This window comes from Abramis brama (assembly GCF_963993115.1).
Source record: "Abramis brama genome assembly, chromosome: 16".
NCBI lineage: Eukaryota > Metazoa > Chordata > Actinopteri > Cypriniformes > Leuciscidae > Abramis > Abramis brama.
This window is the reverse complement of record NC_139978.1, coordinates 468,937-496,072: the sequence shown is the minus strand read 5'-3', so window position 1 is coordinate 496,072 and position 27,136 is coordinate 468,937. Positions and strand designations below refer to the sequence as shown.

The 27,136-nt window shown below is 43.2% G+C and overlaps 2 protein-coding genes across 4 annotated transcripts in view; both read right to left on the bottom strand.

Annotated features, from left to right (window-relative positions):
* Window positions 1-2: 2 nt before the first annotated feature.
* exorh (extra-ocular rhodopsin) lies at window positions 3-14,576 on the bottom strand. The gene is made up of 5 exons (XM_084087778.1): window positions 14,215-14,576; window positions 4,956-5,124; window positions 4,616-4,781; window positions 1,544-1,783; window positions 3-567 (listed from the first exon to the last, which is right to left on the bottom strand). The coding sequence occupies exons 1-5, from the start codon at window positions 14,573-14,575 to the stop codon at window positions 442-444; spliced, it is 1,062 nt and encodes a 353-aa protein (XP_083943904.1). The 5' UTR covers window position 14,576; the 3' UTR covers window positions 3-441.
* A 1,004-nt stretch (window positions 14,577-15,580) lies between these two features.
* Window positions 15,581-27,136, bottom strand: part of ift122 (intraflagellar transport 122 homolog (Chlamydomonas)) — a 70,677-nt gene continuing 59,121 nt past the window's right edge. Inside the window, exons 20-30 of one of the 3 annotated variants that reach the window (XM_084087775.1) lie at window positions 26,602-26,704; window positions 25,434-25,574; window positions 25,251-25,348; window positions 25,048-25,148; window positions 21,410-21,575; window positions 21,218-21,329; window positions 20,807-20,932; window positions 19,097-19,173; window positions 16,123-16,287; window positions 15,945-16,033; window positions 15,581-15,868 (exon numbers count right to left, since the gene is read on the bottom strand). In XM_084087775.1, coding sequence (XP_083943901.1) covers window position 15,868; window positions 15,945-16,033; window positions 16,123-16,287; window positions 19,097-19,173; window positions 20,807-20,932; window positions 21,218-21,329; window positions 21,410-21,575; window positions 25,048-25,148; window positions 25,251-25,348; window positions 25,434-25,574; window positions 26,602-26,704 — 1,179 coding nt within the window. In that variant the 3' untranslated portion in view covers window positions 15,581-15,867. Of the gene's footprint in view, window positions 16,034-16,122; window positions 16,288-19,096; window positions 19,174-20,806; window positions 20,933-21,217; window positions 21,330-21,409; window positions 21,576-25,047; window positions 25,149-25,250; window positions 25,349-25,433; window positions 25,575-26,601; window positions 26,705-27,136 lie in introns of all 3 variants that reach the window. The other 2 variants (XM_084087774.1, XM_084087776.1) reach the window with 2 other exon arrangements.

The window sequence follows — 27,136 nt, the reverse complement described above, 5'->3', positions numbered from 1 at the left end:
GCAAATTTATATCATCACACATTTACATATTCAATCTTAATTCTTCCACAGACAACATTTACATCTAAACGTTCACAGAATGGTTTCTCCTGAGGTCTCTTATGGCTCCAGCGCTCAGAATCACTTCTGTCAACATCAGAACATCAGCCTACAATAGTCAAAATGTACAAATTCATAACTGACCCTAGCTACATATTCATCTAACACCTGGAGAATCAACAAGCGCTGGTGAAGCCGAAGATAATGGAACAGACATTGAAAGGATTTCCCATATAAATGCACAGTTGCACACAGTTCAAGACATACGGCAGTATTATAGAGATCTGGCTGGCCCGTTTTTACGATACAAAGGCAGAATAAGATGAAGTAGATTTGAGGAGCGCTGCTTGGCCTGTAGGAGTCTGCGGGCCGGACCGCTCCAGTTCTCAGCCGTTGGGATGTTCAGGCGGGGGCCACTTGAGCGGACGAGACCATCGAGGACTGAGTCTTACTGGAGGCCATCATACTCTCCTCCTCACCAAACGGGTTCTTCCCACAGCAGACCGTAGTGAGCATGCAGTTCCTGAACTGAACCAGTGTAAACACATGACAGCAGTTAACAGTTACTGTGGTGAAATGTGTAGAGCTTGTGCTTTCTATAGAAACTAGGGGTGTCCAATGTCCCAATAATTTCAGTGAAGTTTAATGGGTACTTATTAAAATTGCAATGGAAAATTAACAAAGCTACAAATTGCTCAAATTAAAGTCCTAGACCCTGTTCATGAAACCGGCAAATCTGGACTAGTACCCCAGTTGTAGTGTGGCTAAAATTAAGTCTAATAGATTCCCTCTATTATGTTTAAAACCAAACCATGAGAATCAAGGTCAGTTACTCTTACTATTCTGAAACTGGGATGCATTTTAATAATGGCCATTGTAGTGTGTAATTTAATGGATGGCTCTTCTTCTCATCAGCATTTATAATGCAGAGGCTGTGTGAGCGTTTGAGATGTTTGACCTCCTCCACAGTGCTTTAATGGAGACTATATGATGAGCCATATGGCGTTCCTAAGGCTCTGATATACAGTCATATTACAGCCTGAGTGAGTCATTGAATTATTCACTCAACCGATGTGAAAAACACTGATTCATTCAGTTCAAAAACAATGTGTGTTGCTTGAATACACACAATAGTAAATTCTGCTGTGTGTGTTTAAAACAGTTTGCATCACATGTAAGCATTTTGGCAGACGTTTTATCCAACATAACTTACATTGCATTCAAATTGTTCATTTAATATGTTCACGAATTCCCTGGGAATTGACCTTAAGACCCTCACGCTCTTCTATCGCTTAATTATTGATGGTAGACCAACAACAAAGAAACTGGCAGCATTGTGTCTAAAGTGCGTTATCATCAGTTAGAATTCTACAAGCAAATACAGTAGAGGACCAAAAGCAACAAAACTTTGATTTTGATGTAATTGGGCTCATGATCACTTTTTCAGCCCTAAATATAATATAATACACATGCAAGTATTAAAGTGCGTGAGTCACAGTCTCACCTGTCTGTTGAGTAAGATGTAGATGACCGGGTTGTAGAGCGCTGCACTCTTGGCAAAGAAAGCTGGTACCGTCATGGCGACAGGACCAAATTCAGCCCCCTGATTAGCAAAGATGTACCAGGCCACACTGGCATACGGCACCCAGCACACCAGGTACGCAATCACCATGACGATCACCATACGAGTCACTTCCCGCTCGGCACGCTGGGTCGTCTCTGACTCCTGCTGTTGAGCAGCAGCCTGACAACAGAGAATACAACAATTACATAAAACAGTTAGATACTACATCAGATATTCATAGTCCTAGATGCTGATTGGTACAGTGCTGTAGTATCGTATATTATTATGGTGTGAAACACTGGATCATCACTGCATAGCAGCCAAAGAGGTCAACTAACCCGAGTTTATGTGTCAGAACTAGTTCTTGTGGCCTCCAAGACTGGATGGGTTATCAGTTCCATGGATGTTAAAGGTTCTAAATGGAACCATCAATGCCAGTAAAGAAGCTTTATGTTGTGCAATTGTGTAAATGGTCATCAAAACTGTTTGGTTTCCAACATTCTTTAAAAAATCTTCTTCTGCGTTCTGCAGAATGAAGAAAGTCATACAGGTTTGGAATGACATGAGGGCGAGTAGATGATGATAGAATTTTCATTTTTGAGTGCGTTTTTCTCAATTAACCAATAAAATGAAATTTGGCTGATCTGGTCGGAACACCTGTCAGGTAAACAACTAAATTATGATGGTTATGAAAACTCTCTTATGAATCCATATAATTGGTCAGGCGACACGCATTTTCACAAGTTGCCCCATATCTGATGAATGCAATGTCCAATCACCCATACACATGACACACACAGACAACAGGACATTCTGAGGACGCACACGCACACATCATATAATAACGCCAATAGGGGGAGCTACAACTGAAAACCACATGATCCATGAAGTTGAAAAGTGATGTGCATCTTCTTTGGTTGATCCTAACATATCCTCTAATGTGACTAGAGAAGGGGTGATTCTGGAAAGAAGATGTTATCTGGATGTTTTGGGAAGAGTCTCCTGTTCTGTGTGTGTGTGTGTGTGTGTGTGTGTGTGTGTGTGTTTGTGTGTGTGTTAGTATTCTTGGTTACAGGTTAAGGAACAAGTGGTGTTATTGGAGATTGACTGACTTGTTCTCTTCGACATGCTGGCGCCCGGACACACAGTCATGTGACCTCGGAGGAGCACTGGTTCCTAACTCAGGGTCCTGGTGGCAGCCGTACGGACTATGGAGATGTGCTTCTGCCTATCAGTCCATGTGTGCAAAATTACTATGTTTATCTATTTCTTAGCCAATCAGAATCATTCAACCTGAAGCAAGGACGTAGCTTAGACCCTGGTGTAGGGTATAACTGCTGTGAGCTTTGTAACTGTAAGCGGAGCGGCCTACGAACTCCTGTGAGTCTTGAAGCTGACTTCTGCCTGAGGACTCTGCAAACTATCTTCAGTAAAACTTTTCTTTAATTTATTATAATTCTGACTCTTGTCTTAAATTGACTGCACTTTTAACTCTTGGGGCCCTATTTTAACGATCTGAAACGCAAGTAACTTTGTGGGCGGATCTCGGAATCTCGCAAATCTAAAATGGGTTGGTCTGAAGTAGCTTCATTACTCATAGGTGTGGTTTGGGCGTAACGTGAAATAAACCAATCAGAGCCTCATCTCACATTCCCTTTAAGAGCAGACGCGCTTGTTCCATGGCGGATTGCTGTTATAACTGCGGATTTGCCAGACGCACGCCAGGAGCGGTTCACAGCCGAGGAGACCGACGCTCTCATCAGGGCCGTAAAACACAGAGAAGTGACATTGGGGATGGAGAAACACACCCAGATTAGCTTCGGTTAAACAGGAGTATGATAATTTGGGTAAATGTGTAAGCTAGATTTATGCCTATTTTTTCACATCTTCATGGACACAACAATGATTTCCCTCATGTGGAATATTTTTCTTTGTAATAATGTATGGTTTTCTAAAAATGAAAACTGCTGCTTCTGTGTAGATGAGAGAAGCAAAGTGTATGTGTGTGTGTGTTGTGCACACGCTACATTGATTATGGCCAAGCATGCGCCCTTAAAATAGCATCTGAATAACGCGCCACTGACTTTAGACGAGGTTTCTCCTGGTCAGTGGCGGAATTGTTTTCTGAAACTGCAAAATAGCACCAGGGAACGTTTGCGCCGGAACACGCCTCCTCTTTGCACTGAACCGTCCCCGGAAGCGCAAGTTCATTCCATAATTTACCGACGTGCGTCTGTGGAGGGAAAAGTCCGCTGTGTGTCGGGTGAGAAATAGGAATGATACATGCGTCGCTGTACAAAGTAAATTGCGCTGGGTGCGAGATAGGGCCCTTGGTCTTAAATAATCATATCTAGTCCATGGGTCCTTAACTGTAAATCCCCTAACACTAGGATACTTCTAAAACATGGCCGCCCTCCAATCAAATTTCAGCGACTAATGAGATCAAATCTGAATGGCCTACCATTACAAAAAATGGATATATCCATACTTTGTGTGAAAATGAATATGTGTACCAAATTTTGTGAAAATTGGCCACAAGGTGGTTCTATAAGGAGCAAATGATAAGTAATATGATCTTCAAATTTAAGTGCAATAATCAGAAATATTTTTATTGCAATGAACTGTTCACAAGAACCAATTCACACAAATGAGTGTGTGTGTGTGTGTGTGTGTGTGTGTGTGTGTGTGTGTGTGTGTGTGTGTGTGTTTGTGTGTATGTATGTGTGTGAGAGTGTGTGTGAGAGCATGTGTGAGAGCATGTGTGCGTGCGTGCGTGTGTGTGTGTGTATGTGTGTGTGTGTGAGAGCGTGTGTGCGTGTGTATGTATGTGTGTGAGTGTGTGTGTGAGAGTGTGTGTATGTATGTGTGTGAGTGTGTGAGTGAGTGTGTGTGCATGTGTGTGAGTGTGTGTGTGAGTGAGTGTGTGTGCATGTGTGTGAGCGTGTTTATGTGTGTGTGTGTGAGAGTGTGTATGTGTGTGTGTGTGTGTGTGTGTGTGTGTGTGTGTCTTACTGCGCGGACAGTGCAGAGCAGACGACTGTAGCAGAAGAAGATGATCAGCATTGGGATGAAGAAATGCAGGATGAACATGTAGATGACAAACGAGGTGTTGTGGATTTCCGGTTTGGGAGTGTAGTAATCTATTCCACAAGAGCACTGCATCCCCTCGGGAATATACCTGCACACACACACACACACACACACACACACACACAGCCATGTACGTCTGTTGTTCTTATAGTCTATTAGTTTATTAGGCTTGAATGCACTTTCAGATTATACTGTCGTGGGAAATTTAGTTAAAAATCAGTTTCTAAACCTGCGTATTATTCTGAAAAGCGTGATTGATTACCTGGACCAGCCCAGTAGGGGCGGCACGGCGCAGGTGAGGGCCATGACCCAGGTGAAGCCCACTCCTATGATGCCGTGCGTCTCACCAAAACGAAACGTGCTCATCGGCTTACACACGACAATGTAGCGCTCAATAGCCAAGACCACCAGAGACCACAGCGCAATCTCACCTGAGAAACACAGAGAAGATCATGATCACTCAGTTCAGGTCAATCTACATGTAGTCAATTCAGTTCTATTTGTAGAGGGCTTTACAGAAATTAATGCTGTTAATGTTTGTAACGCCTATTAGTCCAGATTTGAGCAGTTAAGAGCTGAGCATTAGGATAGTTGTGATTTGTTATATATTGTTTACAATAATAGTTGTGTAATTCACTTTTGAACACCCTAGCAACCACCCAGAATACCCTCGCAACTGCCTAGCAACACCATAACAACCACCAGAATACCCTTGCAACCACCTAGCAACACCATAGCAACCACCCAGAACACCCTAACAACTGCCTAGCAACACCCAAGCAACCACCAAGAACACCCTAGTAATGCCCTAGCAACCACCCAGAACACTCTAGCAATTGCCTAGCAACCACCCAGAACACCTTAGCAACTGCCTAGCAACCACCCACAACACCCTAGCAACCACCCAGAATACCCTAGCAACTGCCTAGCAACCACCCAGAAGACCTAAGTAACTGCCTAGCAACCACCCACAACACCCTAACAACCACCGAGAATACCATAGCAACCGCCTAGCAACTACCCAGAACACCCTAGCAACCGTCTAGCAACTGCCCAGAACGCCTAGCAACACCCTAGCAACCACCCAGAATACCATAGCAACCGCCTAGCAACATCTTAGCAACCACCCAGAACACCCTAGAAACCGCCTAGCAACACCTTAGCAACCACCCAGAATACCCTATCAACCACCTATCAACACCATAGCAACCACCCAGAACACCCTAGCAACTGCCTAGCAACACCCTAGGAACCACCCAGAATACCATAATAACTGCCTAGCAACACTATAGCAACCACCCAGAATAACCTAGTAACCACCTAGCCTAGCAACTATCCAGAACACCTTAGCAGCCCACTAGAAACACCCTAGCAACCGTGGCGAATTTTGCCACTGCAAGGACCTTTCAAATTTTCTTCAGGAAATGTACATTCTAGGTCTTATTATTCCGGACAAAACTTTGGGGCGCTACTCCTCCTGCACCGTCACAGACACATAAATGAGGCGTCAAATCGTGCGGCTCATTGAGGACAGGTGTGCTCTATCTTTTATAAGCGATCAGGGGTACGTTGTTTGCCCCAGGAGCAAAAATGAGGCCAAAAAATCCCATAGACTTAACATTGCGACGAACTTTGACCACTCATAGCTCTGAGGGATGATTTTCGCAGAAACGTGTGGGTCACCACATTTGAAGAGACTGACAGGCTCTGTAAGAACATTTTTTTTATTTTACCTTTATTTTACCAGGAAATAATCCCATTGAGATTCAGAATCTCTTTTTCAAGGGAGTCCTGGCCAAGACGGCAGAATAATAGTTCCATTTAAAAATACATATACAAACATTTAACAGAAAAAGACATTTTGGCAATTCAACATCATCTCAACATATTCACCAGCAGCACTCAGTAACAGTACATGTGCATTTAGTACTCAAATAGTTCTTTATCCTCTTTTTAAATTGTGTCATTGTCGGTAAATAATCAAATTTTAGCTTATTCTGCAATTTATACCAAGAAAACGGTGCAAAAACTTTAAAAGCACTTTCACCGAAGACAGTTCGCGTTCGTGGGATATCATACATGATTTGCCCATATGATCTAAGATTACATTTCCTGGTAGAGACTTTAAGAGTCAGAAGAGAACATAAATAAGGAGGCAGTTTACAAAGTATGGCTTTAAAAAGAAAAATATACCAGTGTTCCAGCCTGCGATTGTGCAGAGATGGCCAACCAACACTCTCATACAAGTTGCAATGATGAGTACGAAAATTGGAATTAGTCACAAATCTTAGTGCTGCATGATATACTGAATCCAGCATTTTCAAAGAAGATTTGTTTGCATGCATATATAAAATATCCCCATAATCCAGCATTGACATAAATGTTGTTTGTATAAGTGTTTTTCTCGTACCAAAAGAGAAACAGCCTTTGTTTCTATAATAGAAACCCAACTTTACTCTTAATTTTTTTGTTAGACCCTCTATATGCTGTTTGAAGGACAAATTTTCTTCTAAAAGGAAACCAAGATATTTATAGACTGATACTCGTTCAATTACTTTCTCATCTAATGTAGTGATTTGACAAGCATTTTCTGTTTTCCTTGATTTAGAAAAGCTCATCATTTTAGTTTTATCAGAGTTTAGTACAAGTCTCAATTTCTGAAGATTCTTCTGAATAATTATAAAAGCAGATTGCAGATCCTCTATAGCACTTGTCAAGGCTGGAGCAGAACAATACAAAACAGTATCGTCCGCATAAAAATGACACTTAGCATTTGTTACATTTTGACACAAATCATTTATATAAATAGTAAATAAAATGGGACCCAAAATGGACACCATTTTGTACAAATAATGACCACATACCTCACAATGGGGTAAACATTGCACCTTTGTGGGGCAAGAGGCGCCCAAATTTGCCCCATTGACTTACTATGGCGAAGGTCGGCCCATGAAACGCATGTGTTTCTCCTACTATGATAATTTTTTTGTATTGAACATAACTCTGGATCACAGTGTCATAGAGACAAGGGGGCGGGCTCATTTTACTCAGACAACCAATCAGTCTCTCAGGATCATTGTGAAGCTATCAAGCCACGCCCTAGCAACCATTTGGAGCACCATAGCAAGAAGTTCCATAGACTTCCATTGAAAGAGATCAAAGGGATATCTTTGGATATAAGTGTCATAAAAAAATGAGGGTGGTCTCGTTTGACTCTGGGCCTATCTATCTATCATACTTTAAACTACTTCAAACTACTTTAAACTTCAAACTATACTTTAAACTTTAATCTACTTTAAACTTCTAACTACTTTAAACTTTAAGCCTTTAAAACTTCTTCAAACTTTCTGGTCCGGCTTTCTCAAGCCAACTTATAGTTTGTCTCGAAGAACTTTTTAATCTAGTTATGTTTTGGTGTAGTTATACTATGAACTTATGTGTGTCACTGTCATAACTAAAATTACACAAATCATGGTTTAGATTTTGGTCAGTTTGTTTGAACTTAAGCAGTTACTTAACAGTGACATAATACTTGATATTAATACTTGATACATAATAAAAACAATGTGATGTTGGATAACAGAGAACAAACCCTTTTACTTTTGACGATGTGTCAAAATGCCGGCCTTAGGGTGCACCCTAGAGAGCCCCAAATACCTCTGACGTATTCAGAAAAGGCCAATGGAATTGGCGTGTGGAATTTGCATGTCAGGACACGGCCCCAGACATATGGATATATAAGGCAAGCCGGATGCTGACAAACTTCAGCTTTGTTCTTTGGAGCCCAAGCCAGCTTCACTCTGCAAGAGAACCGAATCCATTCACCTCTGCAATAGAGCATCTGCTGCGGGATTTCAGCACAAAACAGCGGTCCTACTGGCAAAGGACACAAGAGAGCCTGTCTCTCCAGCCAGGATGCAAAACGAGTTTTACAAAACCACGACCAATCCTAGTTCTGCGAATGTTGAGGCAAAACCCTCCTAGACCTCACCTTATCCCCTCTGGGGATCTCTCTCTGGTCCTTCAGGCCCTGCAGAGAGATCCGTTTGAGCCCGTACAGTCCGTCAAGCTTAGTGCCCTCACTATGAAAACGGCCCTCCTGATTGCACTCACCTCCGTCCAGAGTGTGTGGGGGGGGGACCAAAAAGCCTTCTCCGTTAATGAATTGTGCTTAGGGCCGGCCTACTCTCACGTTGTCCTGAAACCCTGGCCTGGATAGCCATGGACTACTCCCTTCAGGGACCAAGTGGTGAACTTGCAAGCAATCCCTCCTGAGGAGGGAGACCCAGCCCTGTCTCTGCTGTGTCCAGTGTGCACTCTGTGCATCTATCTAGACCCGGACACAGAGCTTCAGACGAGCGGAGCAGCTCTTTGTCTGCTTTTAAGATCAGCAGAACGGGAAACATATCTCCAAACAAAGAATGGCCCACTGGATTGTGGATGCCATTCTCCGGGCCCAGAACGTATTGGGAATGAGGGCTCACTCTAGGGATATCGCAGCCACATCGGCTCTAGCAAACAGTACTTCATTAGCAGACATATGTAGAGCTGCAGGCCCAAAACATTTGTGAGATTTTATCTACGCATGAAAACAGTTTAGTCTCGAGTCTTAGGTAATAGCAGTTAAAACTCAAACTGGCTGGATGCAGTGGTTGTATTAGCACCTTATCCCTCTCTGAGGTGATAATGTGCACTTTTTAGGTCCAGTTTCCCTTGAATGGTGAACCCTGGGCCATCCTTCTCCATCACTTAAGCACTATTGTGATGGATGAGTTTGGTGGGAGAACTCACTACCAAGCTCATTACTCATGGTATGCCCTTTTTCAGGTAAACCCTTGTAATCTGGCTAGTGCTCTGTATGTAGTGGTTCCCTAACGGTGACCCCATACGATGTATTCTCTCACTTTTCAGTTTCCTTGTCTGTAAACCCAATGTCTTCCCCTGGGCAGAGCTAGCTCTGTCATCAGTCGCTGTGAAGCCACTAGTCTCTCCCTCCTTAAGTGGAGCCCACCACAGAAACTCTTTCCTATGTAGTACTCCATCTGGTGAGTCCATAGTATGCATTTTCCACATGCTAACCTCCTTCTACGGGTAGGATGAGGTCTCCTTAGTGTTCCTTTCTCGGTGAGGAGGAGAATGCTTCCCAACGTTAACAACCAGGTTTACTCATCATAAAATAAAACTTTTCTTGAGGAAAATCAGAAGAGGCCTATGGCTTGAGTGACCTCTCCCTGGAAGAGGTGAGATGGTCCTCTTGGTTGGAAGACCTGAGGTCCTCACCCTGGGCATTGGTCGGTCGCAAGTTAGTGTAATTGCACTTGCTCAGTGGCTCAGTTGGCATATGGAGGCTTGCCCGCATTTGCACTGCCATGCCTTGTGACTAAGTACGTGTTTTGACGTTTAGTATAGGGACCCCTAGTGACGGTATTTCGACACAATGTCGAAAGTGACCGACATAAATGGAAACCTTGTAAACCTCATTCCCTGACGGTCAAAACTTGAACTGCATCTGAGGGGTTTGAGATGCTGTCTCAGTTCCTCAGAACAAACCTTAAGTATCTGTGCAGCCGGCTCGCCTTATATACCCATATGTCCGGGGGCGTGGCCTGGCATGCAAATTTCACACACCAATTCCATTGGCTTTTTCAGAATACGTCAGAAGTGTTTGGGGCTCTCAAGGGGATCCCCTGTTGATTGTATTTTGACAACATCTCTTTTCCCCTCCATCAGGGAACGAGGGTTACACCAATAACAGAGACGTCCTCCTAGACTACACAGTCCAAATATAATGTCAATTATTACATGGAAATTTATTGAATCGCCAGATCAGATCCAACCATAAAGATGCTGTTATGAGAACAGACCCAAACTGACCACAAAATGTGATATGAAGTCATTATCTGCCTGGATGAAAAGCAATATTTCACAGCACTTATGTGTGAATCTCAGGAAATCTGTGATCAGCTCATATTTCCTTCCCAAAATCAGAATAAAAAAAGAAGCCTATATTTAACCTTGTTTTTCTTTTTGCATTGTCACATTATGTCCCCCCAAAAATTAGGGGCCAAGCACCGAAGGTGCGGAGGCACCTATTGTATCTGTTCCCGTTCTTATTATTCTTCTTCCGCCATGGGAGTCTATGGCAGCCCATAGAACCGATTGTGGGAAAGTTGTTTTGGTTTGACATTCTGATAGAGGACAGTCCCAACATTAAATACACCAATTTTGGTGTTTCTAAGTCATTCCCACTAGCGCCACCACCTGTCCAAATTTTCACTTTTATTTTGCTAAAAACTTTTGAACCGTAAGGCCAATCAACAAAATCAATCAATCTTTTTTCCTCTGATTCCTGAGCTCATGCCGATTCGATTGCACCCTATGAATTAATTTTCCGGCATAAAAATATGGCCGCCATTTTTAATTTTTCGAAAAACCTACTTTTTCGAACTCGTCCTAGACGGTTTGTCCGATTTGCACGAAAATTGAACCAGATCATCTTTAGGCAGTGCTGACAAAAAGTTATGGAATTCAAATTGATTCATCAAACCGTTTTCGATAAACGCTCGAACAAATTTTACGTAGCTCTTGCGAAAACAGTCGTAGGGCTGTATCTCCGCAACGCTTTATCAGATTCAGACCAAACTTGGTACATGTCATCACAAGCATGACCTGAGGCAACATGCTGCGTTTCGCCGCAGCGCCACCTACTGGCCCGGAGATATGAAAAATAGCTATTTTTGCTTATAACTTATGAACAGTTTGTCCAAAAATCATAAAATTGGTCTCGTTAGATTCAGGGCAACATGCCGAGTCGACTGATATAAAATTTTACCATATCGGCCATTTTGGCTGTCGGCCATTTTGAATTTTGTGCTAAAATGCTGTATTTTAAGAATGCATGAGCGAATTGTTACGAAACTTGGCATGGGTCATCAACACGATGTCCTGAAGGAGCGTGAGAAGTTTCGAAACAGCACCACCTAGTGGTGAATTTGTTTTTACAAATGCTTATAACTTTGGATGTGATCGACTTATTTTCACGAAACTCATCTCATTAGACTCCTGAATCGTTGCCGAGTCCCACGATACCAAACATGCTAGGTTTTGCCTTACGGTTTGTGTAGTGTTGTGATTTAGCGCTTAAAAAACATTTGGCTATATCTTCGAAACCGCTTGTCCGATCGAGACGAAACCTCCGTCAGAAGTTTGGAAACATAGGTCGATAGATAAACGCTAATGCCCAAATGCGAAAATATTGATAGTAAGGGGTTGTAAAATTCAATCAAAGTCATGTGTCAGTGATTTTTTACGTGTTTTTTCATATAAATGTCTATAACTCTGAAGTCAATTGAGATATTTTCACCAAAACTGACACACATGTATGGGCTCACTCTGAGGACACGTAAAAAAAATTGTGGGACTGAGCCTCTTGGTGGCGCTATAATAGAACAAAACATGAAATTCCCATTGACTTCAATACAGTTTTGTGATATAAAATGCTATTTTCATTCAAAACCTACTTTTTCGAACTCCTCCTACACAGTTTGTCCAATTTTCACCAAAATCGAATCATATCATCTCCTGTGCCGACCAAAAGTTATGGATTTCGTGTCGATTGACGAAACCATTTTTGTATAGCGCAGCAGCAAATTTGAGGCATGATGCTAAAAGCATTATTCAGGCTTTATCTCTGCAATGCCTTGACATATTGACACCAAACTTTGTATGTGTCATTGTCACTTCACTCTGACCACATCACATCAGTTTTGTAACTGCGCCACCTATTGGTCAACAGTGATAATCCATTAAATCATATTTTTAATTATTGTTTCTATGATTTTTCAGGCATTTTGCCCAAAATCCTCTTTAAATGTCTTTAATAGCTCATTGTTGCAGTTGGTCTGACACTTTCAGACATTGTCGTCTTATTCTGCTTGGCCCCGGTAATTGCTGCTTGCAGCTATATTTATTCATGTTACTGTAACTCATCTGGATGGTTACAATTTATTATTATTTTTTGTACAGCAAACACTACCTGGATGTATAATTAGTTTTTGCATAATGGTAATTATTAGAGTTGAGGGTGAAATGTGATTAATGGTCTTGATAACAGAATCTTTGATGTTAGATTTCCATGAAAAACATGCCACAAAATTGTTATGAAAATGTCTAAAAAAATAGGTGCTATTTAACCCTTGTGTGGTGTTCATATTTTTGTTACTCAGCCAGTGTTCGTGGGTCTGGTGGACCCGCTGCATTTTTGGGTTTTTAATTCAACACAATCAAACAATTTATGTTAAAATACTCAACAGATGTTTACTTAATCCCAATTACAAGCAATATAAACAGCATATATGGTTAATATTTTCTCTTTACCTTTGTTAGATCACATTTAAGAATTGCAACCTCGTGTGGGAATGGCAGGAGTAGAAGCACAAAACTCACTCTTGCACTCTTTCACACTTACACACAATCTCTCTCTCACACGCACGCACACACACACTCATGCAGACACATACACACACCCACAACACACACACCCACAACACACACACAGACACACACAAAACACACACCCACACACACACACACACTCACTTGGATATGTGGTGTATGGTCACTCTCCATAGGCATAATGGTTTTTCTAATGTACAAACTGTATAATCTATCCCCCTACACTAACCCTACCACTAAACCTACCAATCACAGAAAACTTTTGGCATTTTTTGAATTTCAAAAAACACCATTTAGTATGTTTTAGGATGAGGACACAGATGTCGTCATAAACCATGTTTACGTTGTAATACCCATGTCATTATGCACATTTGTGTCCTCATAAACCATATACAAGAACATACAAACACTAACAGCAGGCCCTGACAGGAGGAGGACAGAGTAAAGGTACACAGGACCTACAATTTCCACACTTTTATTAGCCCCGGGTCCAGTGGACCCGAACATCCTGTGTGTAATATAAATGTGTAGGGGGGGTGTACAGTGTGTTTTCATTAAAAATGTGTTCTGATATATATTCCTCACAGAAAATGAGCCAAGGCCAATGAGTCTCAGTTTGAAAAAATAATTAATTGTATCATTTTTCTTTTGATAAAAAATGTAAACGGGTCCAACAGACCCAAACACCATACAAGGGTTAAATGATGACCCTGACATTTCTGTGAGAATCACCGGTAACACTTTATTTTGCAGTGTTCGTCACGTTACATGTAGTTGTTCTAGTAATAACTTTAAATGATGCATAATTTCAAGCAACTAATCCTAACCCAAATCCTAAAGTAAGTACATGTGGTTAATTATTATTACTCAGTACTTAATGTATAATTACGCTGTAACAAGTCACCCTAAAATAAAAGTGACCTTGACCAGTCTTTACATGGGACTCCCAAGAATACCACGTTTTTTTTAACATGTCCCTACAATGCATTCTGATCCTTATTTGGTCTTTAATGTACATCTCGAGCACTGGTTGGTTTGGTTTTTCGGCGGTGAGTGAGTGCACTTACCGCCCAGCGTGGCGAAGAAGCCCTCGATGTAGCAGCCCGTGACCCCCAAGTTGAAGTATCCGTGCAGGGCCGTGTAGAGCGTGACGGTGAAGCCGCCCACCACCATGAACAGGTCGGCCACGGCCAGGTTGAGCAGGATGAAGTTGAGGGGCGTGCGGAGCTTCTTGTGCTGCACCGTGACATAGAGCGTGAGGAAGTTTACTGGGAATGAAGTGAAGATGAGGAAGAGCATATACGCGGCCAGAAGCGAGTACTTCCACGGCTCCGCTAGGTAATACTGCGGCTCCTCAAACGGGCTGCGGACCACACCGGTCCTGTTGGACATCGGCACGTAGAAGTTCGGACCTTCCGTTCCGTTCATATTTGGTTCACTGGTTAAGGATCAAGACAGAGAAAGTGGACAGACGAAGCTGGAATAAAGTCCCTGAGAGCGAGCGAGAGATCTGCTGCCCGGGACTCAAGCGTCCCTCTTATATGAACCCCATGTGCCCAGATTAATGAGATTACAGAGAGGCCATGCAATTTGGAGGAATTGAGTTACAGGCAGATTGGGGTCAGAGAGGCTTGATAATCCATGAAGGTAAACCGACTGTAAACACAGTAACACTTTCATTTTCCACCCCGCAAATTCAAATAAATCAGTACCAATGTATCTCCGAATGCCCACAAAAACCGACTAGTGCATTCAAGGCCGGTTCAGTGCGACACTGGAGGATTCGCTTCTAAATCCAATTGCAAGTTTCCTGGTGTTTGTTGGATTTCCATGAACTAGTCTTTAGACTTCAGAAACTCGCTCTGATCGAGTCCAGCCACGCACACTTCAGCTATTACACTTGTAACTGACATAAATGACAAAAACAATTAATATTACTGAAATAATACTGAATGGAAATAGAGAGCTAAAGTTCAGTGACTGAGTTCATTTATTAACCATCTTTTGAAATGACGATGTCTGTCATTTTAACAAACAGGAACATTTCAGAGCGAGACAAATCTCTCAAAACATCATGTTTGTGCTCTTGGTTTCCCACCAAAAATAATATAAATTCCTAAAGGATGAGGACATGAAGTTAGTTAAATGGATATTAATAGAGACTTACAAGATGGAAAATAACTTTGAGAATAGAAAAAGGAAATGATAACTTGGTTCTGCATTCAAAACACTCAAGGAAATATTTCCAACAATAATCTTTCACAAATGGTCATGTCCACTCCACTCAGATCCAATCAGAAGTAGTAAAAGATATGAGAAGAGCTCCTATAATTCACTTAATTGTCAAAACTAGAATGACTTTCATATTTTAAAAGACAATATATATAAAAACACTTCAGCTCAACTGATAGGAAAACATGACAACAATACACATTAAAGCATAAATATGAAAACTTTATTTAAAAGGACAGTGAAATGGAGTGAGCTGTATGTTTGTGTAAGTGTGATAAGGAGCATGCATGGACACACACTGTAATCTACTTTGGCCGGTTGATCCCGGTAATCCTATCAGAGCTGCGCTGAGCTGGCATTTACTGACGGACTAGAGCAGCTCGATCCTGATCAGACCGAGATCGCGCACATTCAGCACACGCAGATGAGCTAGCTGGGCTCATCGATGGGTCTGCGGCAGTACACACGCTCACACACACACACACACACACACTAGGCGCTGGGCTCATCGATGGGTCTGCGGCAGTACACACGCTCACACACACACACACACACACACACACACTAGGCGCTGGGCTCATCGATGGGTCTGCGGCAGTATGGGCAGCAGTTGTGCTGAAGAACCAACAGCTCGTAGTCCTCACTGTGAAACATCTTTGGAAAAGACAACAGAATGCAATCAAACATCACAGAGAGGGAACAGGCCGAAATCATGAAGCCTGTGTGTGTGAGTGAGTGTGTACCTGAAAGCAGGACGGACACATGGTGATGCTGACGTCGGGCAGCAGGGACCGGTAGTACTGCCAACTGAGAGGTTTGGGCCAGCGCTTGATCAGAACATCTCGCCTGGACATGGACCTCAACACCGGCCGACTCACGACCACCGGCACAAACTCCCGGCCGCCCTGCTGTCAATCACAGCACACCGAGACGAGTCAAGTCACCTTCATTTATATAGCGCTTTCAACAATAACATCAGACAACATCACCCACAGCCAGCCGACAGGAATGCTCTCTCTAAGTTATGAACAAATGTTCTTCCAGTAACGCTAATAGAACGTTCGTTCAGAGTTCTCTGGTCTTTAATAATGTCTCAAAACATTATATACAGTGGGGGAATAATTATTTGATCCTCTGCTGATTTTGTAAGTTCGCCCACTTACAAAGAAATGAAGGGTCTATCATTTTTATGGTAGGTTTATTTTAACGGATAGAGACAGAATATCAACCAGAAAAACACATATAAAGGTTGTAAATTGATTAGCATTTGACCGAGTGAAATAAGTCTTTGATCCCCAAGCAACCAGCAAGGATTCTTCCTCCCACAGAATGCTTATGTGCCCATGTGGAACACAGAGTAGTCCTGCCACTTTCAGAAAGTTATCCTAATGTTCTAATGTCAGTGGACACCTGTCTCCAGAATCTGTGTCTTCCATTCCATCCTCTCCACCACATGGGCAAGACCAAAGAGCCGCCTATAAACCAGATTGTAGACCTGACAAGGCTGGAATGGGCTACAAGACCATCAGCAAGAAGCTTGGTGAGAAGGAGACTTTTGCTGGTGTGATTATTCAGAAATGGAAGAAATACAAAATGAAAAATCAATTGCCCTCGGTCTGGAGCTCCATGTGAGATCTGGCCTCATGCGGTACGGATGATCATGAGAGAGGAGAGGGATCAGCCCAGAACTACATGGGAGAGGCTTGTTAATGATCTCAAGGCAGTTGGGTCACAGTCACCAAGCAGAGCACTGGTAACACACTACGCCACAGTGGATTGAAATCCTGCAGCGCCAGCAAGGTCCTCCTGCTCAAGAAGGCACATGTAGAAGCCCGTCTGAAGTTTGCCAGTGAACATCTAATGATTAAGAGAAGGCTTGGGAGAAAGTGCTGTGGCCAGATGAGACCAACATTGAGCTGTTTGGCACCAGTTTTTGTCATGTTTGGAGGAAGAGAAGCGCTGACTATGACCCCAAGAACAGCATCCCTACAGTCCAGCGCGAGGTGGAAGCTTCATGCTCTGGGGTACAGGACGACTTCACCGTACTGAGGGGCCGACAGACAGGCCATGTACGAGAACCTCCGTCCCTCAGCCAGAACACTGGAGACGGGTCGTGGATGGGTCTTCCAGAACACTGGACACGGGTCGTGGATGGGTCTTCCAGAACACTGGAGACGGGTCGTGGATGGGTCTTCCAGAACACTGGAGACGGGTGGTGGATGGGTCTTCCAGAACACTGGAGACGGGTCGTGGATGGGTCTTCCAGAACACTGGAGACGGGTGGTGGATGGGTCTTCCAGAACACTGGAGACGGGTGGTGGATGGGTCTTCCAGAACACTGGAGACGGGTCGTGGATGGGTCTTCCAGAACACTGGAGACGGGTGGTGGATGGGTCTTCCAGAACACTGGAGACGGGTCGTGGATGGGTCTTCCAGAACACTGGAGACGGGTCGTGGATGGGTCTTCCAGAACACTGGAGACGGGTCGTGGATGGGTCTTCCAGCATGACAACGCCCCAAAACACACCGCCCAAGCAACAAAGGAGAGGCTCAAGAAGAAGCACATTAAGGTCTTGGAGTGGCCTAGCCAGTGTCCAGATCTTAATCTTATAGACAATCTGTGGAGGGAGCTGACATTTTGAGTTGCCAAGCGACAGCCAAGAAACCTTAAGGATTTAGAGAGGATCTGTGAAGAGGAGTGGACCAACATCTCTCCTGAGACGTGTGCAAACCTGGTGACCAACTACAAGAAACGTCTTTCCTCTGTGCTTGCCAAAAAAGGTTTCTCCACCAAGTACTAAGGCATATTTTACTTGGGGATCAAATCAATTTATAATTTATAATTGCAATAATATAACAATATAATATAATTATAATTTATATAATGTGTTTTTTCTGGATTTTTTTGGTTGATATTCTGTCTCTATCCGTTAAAATAAGCCTACCATAAAAATGATAGACCCTTCATTTCTTTGTAAGTGGGCGAACTTAAAAAATCAGTAGGGGATCAAATAATTATTTCCCCACTGTATATCATTCAGGGAACATTTTATTTCTGAAACATTTAGTTGGACGTTCATCTAACGTTTTTTTTTGTTCGTTGTTAATGCTAGTTTTAGAACGTTCAGTAAGTTTAGTTTAGTAACGTTCCCATAACGAATGACGAAATGGAATGTTCCCATTAAAGGATTAGTTCACTTCAGAATTAAAATTTCATGTTCAGAATTAAAATGCAAGATGTTCATGTCTTTCTTTCTTCAGTCGAAAAGAAATGAAGATCTTTTCGTTTTTAAAACTGGACGTTTTGTTCTTAGAACATAATATTGTTATCTGGGAAGCGTTTATGCATTTGGCAGACGCTTTTATTCTGGGATCAAGCCTCGTCTGATGAACTACTGCACTCGTGACACGAGGAGAACAAACATGGCTTTGGGATCATTTCAATGCCACATGAAACGGTTTCTGCAATGTCATGTGACTGTGTTTGAGTAAAGCAGGAAAGTGGGACTTTATCAGGAATCGTCTGAATGATGAAAACATGGCTATGATATGATTGGTTACATTTTTTTCCACATGGTAAGATGAAAAGTCTATTACAAGTTATAATGATGAAAGATAACCAAAGCGATGTGTCTTCTTACTAATGAAGAAACACCAGGAATGTGTATGAAAAATCATGTTTTTCATCTGTCAGTTATTCACTTCAGTCAGTCTCACCTCAAAGCTGAGTTTGGCTGTAAAGGGGTCGTCCTCTGGGTCTTCAGTCCCATCATCCAGCTTCAGACACTGGGATTCTGACACACACACACACACACACACACATGTATGTTGTGCGTTGACTGGTGTTATCATGTGATATATTGTTCTGTTATGCTGTTTCTGTACCCAAGGTTTTTTCGGGGGACTTTGGATTTTATGACAGCAGGCAGAAACCAAAAAAGTAAAAGAAATTTCCAGATAGCAGATGAAACTGTAACTATCAACTATCAAAGTAACTATCAATAAACTCGGTAGAAAAGCTACAACAGAATAAACAAGTGAATGAGAGCAGAGCGAGGGAGTCAGAAGGACACTAGACAGTGAGTTTAGATTATATTCCTCTAACGAGCTGCCAGATTTAGATTACAGGTGTTGTCAATCAGAATTCAGGCGATAGGGAGCAGACAGAGATGGAGAGCAAAACAGGGATGTCACAACAATAAAATAACACATTTTTAATGTAAAAGAAAATTGCTAGTCTTTATCCACTTGCCAATCAAGCTAAAAAATTCATTGGGCAGTTCATTACACAAGAAACCAATGACCTTTCATCAGAACTTGCAGATATTGGCACCAATGACAGGGTTCACACACACTGCAAAATGAAATTCCAGGACTTTTCAAGCACTGCTTTTTTTTGGCTTTGCAAGGACTACAATCAGAGATCTCACTTATTAAACAATATCTATATTATCTTTCAAATTCTAAAAAAAAGTTAAATAGATAAATACAAATAAACTAAGAAAACAAAATGGTACAAAAAAGTGAAGCACAAGCAATGACTGCGGTAACTTTATCCACTGAAAGGATACTATGACAAAGATATCGCTTTCCTTATTCAAACTTATTTTTCCCACCATGAATATATGATTGACCTGAAGAATGAAAGCTGTATCATAAACTTTGATATGAGGAATATTACGCTTATAGCCATGCAAAATGGCTCTATATGTATATCGGATGGGCTGCAGCATTAATTTTGCATGAAAAGATAGTTTTATTGATAAAATTAAACACTAATTTCACATATATTGTCTTTCAATAATTTTCTTAAATAAATAGCTGTTTTCAAGGGTTTTCCAGGACTTAAATTTCAAAAAGTCAAATTCAAGCACTTGAAGCAGCCTATACGAAGCCTGCATGAGCCTCTAGTGTCCCTAGAGCTGTTGTTTGGCTCGTCCTCCTGCATCTGGCAGAGGACGCTGAAGAGGAGAACTGGCGGCGAATGAAGCGAATGAATCCTCATCACCGCCGCTGTTCTCCTCGAGAGACGGTCTCTTCCCCGTGCTGGTGTCCTCGTGGGTCCAGGAGTGGCCGGACACACGGAGCGGGATAGAGAATCATGCGTGACGCCGCTAACGGGCTAGGATGCCAGGCCGCTATTCCCCTCAGTTGTCGGGGCCTAGAGAGGACAAGCCGAAGCCGCCGCCCTTACCTGGACCCGTCCCATCTCTTCACTACCCGTCCTTCACGATTCCCTGGCACGACGAGGACACCAGACCCCCCTTTTGTTTTAACACTTTATTTCCCCCATTTTTGGACATTTTATGTTTATTTACATTAATAAATGCCTCTCCGAGGCCTGACACCACTCCCACTGTGTCTGTCGTTTGCTCCTCCCGCCACAATATATATATATATGTATATATGAGGTGAAAGAGACGTTACCTCCGCTGCTCATCTCCTGCCAGCCGCTGCTTCTCTCCACACGAGGCACTTCCAGGTCGATCAGAGACACGGCCTCCTCATCCGAGATATCCTCCTCCAGATAAAACTCCACCAGCGGAAGAACCTCTGAACACACACCATACACACACAGATATGTGAAACCACTGCCAAGATCCTGGCCTGCTATCCTCATCCTCCAGAGAAGACTACTGAAGTGGCTGATCATACAACCGTACAAATTTCATCAGGTTTAACCAGAGGGTCGACTAAAAGCCAGAAGAAATAACAGAATAACGAACCAACAAGCAGACCTCTAATATTCTACTAATATTCTACTAATATTCTCCTGCTTTTTCAGCAAGTAGTTGAACACAACACTGGTTATGATTGACAGGTCTATGAGGCGCTCACCATACGAGGAGGCAGAGAATATGAACGGCTGTCTGCAGTTGATGCAGGAGTTGCCCTGGTTATTCAGCAACGGGTTGTTGGTGGAGCAGCGGAAACACATCGGGATCAAATCCTGCAGCAAACACAAGCTTTACCAACAGGCACACCTTCTGTAAACAGCTGTAACACACACACACACACACACACACTCACCTCGCTGTCCCGGTAGGGTTTGGAGCGCACTGTTAGGCAGCTCAGCTCCATGCTCTCCTGATAGCGGGACGGGATCTTCAGGCCCTGCAGCTTCTCGAAGGCGTGTCGCGCTACTTTATACGCTCCCAGAACTTTACTCTGCTTGGCCAGAGCATACAGTGTATCTCTGAACCTCACGTCAAGGATACACACTATTACGCTGCAGCAGCCAATCAGCACGCATCACATCAGCCAATCAGCACGCATCACATCAGCCAATCATCACGCATCACATCAGCCAATCATCACGCATCACATCAGCCAATCATCTCGCATCACATCAGCCAATCATCTCGCATCACATCAGCCAATCATCTCGCATCACATCAGCCAATCATCTCGCATCACATCAGCCAATCATCTCGCATCACATCAGCCAATCAGCACGCATCACATCAGCCAATCAGCACGCATCACATCAGCCAATCAGTCATCACGCATCACATCAGCCAATCAGTCATCACGCATCACATCAGCCAATCAGCACGCATCACATCAGCCAATCAGTCATCACGCATCACATCAGCCAATCAGCACGCATCACAGCCAATCATCACGCATCACATCAGCCAATCAGCACGCATCACAGCCAATCATCACGCATCACAGCCAATCATCACGCATCACATCAGCCAATCATCTCGCATCACATCAGCCAATCAGCACGCATCACATCAGCCAATCATCACGCATCACATCAGCCAATCAGTCATCACGCATCACATCAGCCAATCAGCACGCATCACATCAGCCAATCAGTCATCACGCATCACATCAGCCAATCAGCACGCATCACATCAGCCAATCATCATGCATCACATCAGCCAATCATCTCGCATCACATCAGCCAATCATCACACATCACATCAGCCAATCATCACGCATCACATCAGCCAATCATCACGCATCACATCAGCCAATCAGCACGCATCACATCAGCCAATCATCACGCATCACATCAGCCAATCATCACGCATCACATCAGCCAATCATCACGCATCACATCAGCCAAACAGCACGCATCACATCAGCCAATCAGTCATCACGCATCACATCAGCCAATCAGCACGCATCACATCAGCCAATCAGTCATCACGCATCACATCAGCCAATCAGCACGCATCACATCAGCCAATCATCACACATCACATCAGCCAAACAGCACGTATCACATCAGCCAATCAGCACGCATCACATCAGCCAATCAGTCATCACGCATCACATCAGCCAATCAGCACGCATCACATCAGCCAATCATCACACATCACATCAGCCAAACAGCACGCATCACATCAGCCAATCAGCACGCATCACATCAGCCAATCAGTCATCACGCATCACATCAGCCAATCAGCACGCATCACATCAGCCAATCAGTCATCACGCATCACATCAGCCAATCAGCACGCATCACATCAGCCAATCAGCACGCATCACATCAGCCAATCAGCACGCATCACATCAGCGAATCATCACGCATCACATCAGCCAATCAGCACGCATCACATCAGCCAATCAGCACGCATCACATCAGCCAATCATCACACATCACATCAGCCAAACAGCACGCATCACATCAGCCAATCAGCACGCATCACATCAGCCAATCAGTCATCACGCATCACATCAGCCAATCATCACGCATCACATCAGCCAATCAGCACGCATCACATCAGCCAATCAGCACGCATCACATCAGCCAATCATCACACATCACATCAGCCAATCAGTCATCACGCATCACATCAGCCAATCAGCACGCATCACATCAGCCAATCATCACACATCACATCAGCCAAACAGCACGCATCACATCAGCCAATCAGCACGCATCACATCAGCCAATCAGTCATCACGCATCACATCAGCCAATCAGCACGCATCACATCAGCCAATCATCACACATCACATCAGCCAAACAGCACGCATCACATCAGCCAATCATCACACATCACATCAGCCAAACAGCACGCATCACATCAGCCAATCATCACACATCACATCAGCCAATCAGCACGCATCACATCAGCCAATCAGTCATCACGCATCACATCAGCCAATCAGCACGCATCACATCAGCCAATCAGTCATCACGCATCACATCAGCCAATCAGCACGCATCACATCAGCCAATCAGTCATCACGCATCACATCAGCCAATCAGCACGCATCACATCAGCCAATCAGCACGCATCACATCAGCGAATCATCACGCATCACATCAGCCAATCAGCACGCATCACATCAGCCAATCAGCACGCATCACATCAGCCAATCAGACGGTTGGTTTGATTGGTCGTGACGGCAATGTTGTGACTATCTATAGAGATATTCTAAATGTTACTCAGAAACCAGGACACAGTTTAACTCGTCTGAAGTGCTTGTGTTAAATGTTACACTCTCAGACATTAGAAAAAAATCCCTACCATCTCTTGCTTTGGTATACAGACCTCCAGGGCCCTATGCTGATATCCTAAAAGAGCTTGCAGACTTTCCCTCAGACCTGTTGGTCAACGTCGGTAAAGCATTGATCGCCGGAGATTTTAACATTCACGTAGACGATGTGTAATTCAAATGATGCGTTTATAGATTTACTAAACTCCTTTGGGGTCAAGCAAAACGTCACTAGACCCACCCATCGTTTTAATCAATCCGAACAATGGGTTACATGTTCTCTCGATCGGGTTAGAAAATGAATAAACCACCCCTTTCAATCTGATCAAATTATTTGTAATAGAGCAGACACTGAGTTTTTTAATGGGTTATGTTATAGCCCTACTTATTTTTAATGTTTTTATGAAATATCTGTATTGACTGCATGATCATATCACTGTTTTATTTACCGCCTTGGCGAGCCACGCAATGAGTAACACTGCTATAGATCATAAAAATACTCTTAGATCGCCTACAAAATGACACTGGTATTCAGGGACAGGAATGAACCTGGTTTAGATCGTATCAGACCATTAACATTTTGTCTATTTAACCGGGAAAAATCTAAGATAACGTCAGTAAATTATAGAGTGCTGCAAGGATCTGTGTCAGGCCCTCTGCTATTCTCAACATACATGTTCTGTCCATGACGTGACAGTCCAGCCAGAATCAAACTCAGCACACATGCTGGAGACAATAGAGCTTCTTCAGTTAGCTTGAACCATTTTCAAGTTTTCAGTACTGAATGAATTAAAGTTGTACTTGCTTTGTTGACATCTTGCATGGACTGCATGGACTTTATCACAAGATTTGTTGCAACAAATGTGGCCAAAAGAAGAAAAGGCAGCCTACATTTAGACACAGGCTCCATCTATGATTTATAATACTGCTGAAGTACAGTGGAGATCTCACTAGGCTTGTGAACAGAGCCGAGGAGTCATGAGGCGAACCGTAGTTCACTTTTAAAACATTACTTTTAAAAGTAACTTTCCTCAACACTGGTCACAACACATCCAGAGTCATCTCTAAAGGAAATAAAGCATCTTTTCATCACACTGAACTCTCCTAAAATATACAGCAGACAGTTAACAAAGAGAAAGGGAGAAGAACAAAGTCAGAGATAGTGTGTGTGTGTGTGTGTGTGTGTGTGTGAGTGTGAGGGATACACTTTGGAGATGCCCATGGGAACGTCTCTGGTCAGGTTGTGGAAGAGAAACCGAGAGATGTTGAAGAGAATTTCTGGCATGTTGGAACTAAAGGGCTCCGACTGAAATATGAACAGCACATCTTACATCAGAACACAAGATCTGTTTTAGAGACCGACTGAATCCTGTAACACTCATGAACACACACTATAAACCACTCTTACCATGTATCGGTGCACAGAATGATAGACGTGATAAAGCTCAGCCAAGTGCTGGAAACTGTGAAACTTCTTCAGCATCTCCTCCTTCTTCTCTGAGTTCTCTAGAAGAGAGCACATGTGTGTGTGTTCACACTCATCCCACTGAACACACAGGTGTCTCACTGTAAAGCCCACGCTCACACACACCTCTGGCGATGTCGAGGCACTGCATGGACAGCATCCAGTAGTAGTACGAGGCGTCGCTGAACCGGCTCTCCACCACTGCATTATGGGTAAGCTGCTCCAGCACCCGCACGGCCTCCGCCTGACGCCCCGCCCGGTGGAACGCTGGGAACAACAAGGTGTTTTGAGAAGGAAAGATTACACTTCAAGTGTGTGAATGTAAATGATAAATGCCACATATTTCCAGATCAAACATCTGAACCAACACTGATTTTTAAATATAACACACAGACCTACAATGAGAGTAATATTAGCTTCCTCTGAAGCCAGTGAAAAACTACACTACCCACAATCCTTCAGTCAGACTCACTGATCAGTAAAGATGCTGTTATCATGGAAATGGAAAGTGTTGTGAATGACGAAACAAAGTTCTACTGTTATATTGCATTTATATATAGATAAGCATCTCAATATTTTGTAGTACAAGTAACGTACATTAGTTTTACACTTAAACTTTATAATAAAGTTAATTTTAAAGCTGTTAAAATGAACAAGCTAACATATGTGACATACATTTAACGTGACAATTTTTAGAACGTGCAATTACTGCGTTTGTGAAATTTAAGGACAATGGCATCAACGAACACCAATGGTTCTGCCTCCATCACTGAGTGAGTTACTGGGAGATGCGAAGAAGAAGAAACTGAGATGAGATTTGTGACAAAAATAAAGCATGTTGCAGGCTTTGTGAAGCGAAATGTAATTATCACATGTAATTATCACGTTGTGTAACGAGCTTCAGAACTGAGCAGTGTGAAACCTCATCTGCCAACTGTAATTAGCAGAGTAAATGACTGCCAGAGTGTCTGATGTGAACGGTGTGTGTGTGTGTGTGTGTGTGTGAGACTGACCTCTCTGCGCCTCCTCGAAGCGGTCGTGTTCAGCCAGTGTGTGTGTGTGAGAGTGTGTGTGTGTGAGAGTGTGTGTGTGTGTGTGTGTGTGTGTGAGAGAGAGAGAGAGAGAGAGAGAGACTGACCCCTCTGCGCCTCCTCGAAGCGGTCGTGTTCAGCCAGTGTGTGTGTGTGTGAGAGAGAGAGAGAGAGAGAGAGAGACTGACCCCTCTGCGCCTCCTCGAAGCGGTCGTGTTCAGCGTGTGTGTGTGTGTGTGTGTGTGTGTGTGTGTGAGACTGACCTCTCTGCGCCTCCTCGAAGCGGTCGTGTTCAGCCAGCCACTGGGCGTACGGCACATACACCTCATCTCTGAACTGAGGGTGTTTCTCCAACAGAGAGAATGCCTGAGAACAAGCAGACACACATCACACACATCACACACTCAGTTATTGATAAATGTGTTTGCTCACACAAACTCACAAGAGCACACACACACGCACATGCACTCGCACTCGCACACACTCAAGTTTTGGAAGAAAACAAGTTGTCAACATCATAAGTAGGGCTGCCCTCGACTAAAGATTTTTCTAGTCGACTAGTAGTCGTTAATTTAAGCCATTAGTAGACTAATCGCGCATTTATATTAATAAGCCATAAATTAAAATAATGCGCCTTTAACTGCCTTTATAAAATACATATCCTAATCAGCGCTCAAATGCACACATAAAGCTTCCCACAGCGCACTGGCAAATGTGATGATTATAAGTCTATCGTGAAAAAAACAGGAGGAGACTGTCTAAACATTTTAATAATGTATTAGTAATGTTTTCGGCTGC

Bases quoted from the DNA above. Each gene is read 5' to 3' on its own strand.
- exorh (XM_084087778.1), bottom strand. From the start codon at position 14,575: ATGAACGGAACGGAAGGTCCGAACTTCTACGTGCCGATGTCCAACAGG. The intron at 5,125-14,214 runs GTAAGTGCACTC...TGTGTTTCTCAG, and splicing joins CTTCTTCGCCACGCTGGGCG to GTGAGATTGCGCTGTGGTCT. The intron at 4,782-4,955 runs GTAATCAATCAC...GTGTGTGTGCAG, and splicing joins CCCCTACTGGGCTGGTCCAG to GTATATTCCCGAGGGGATGC.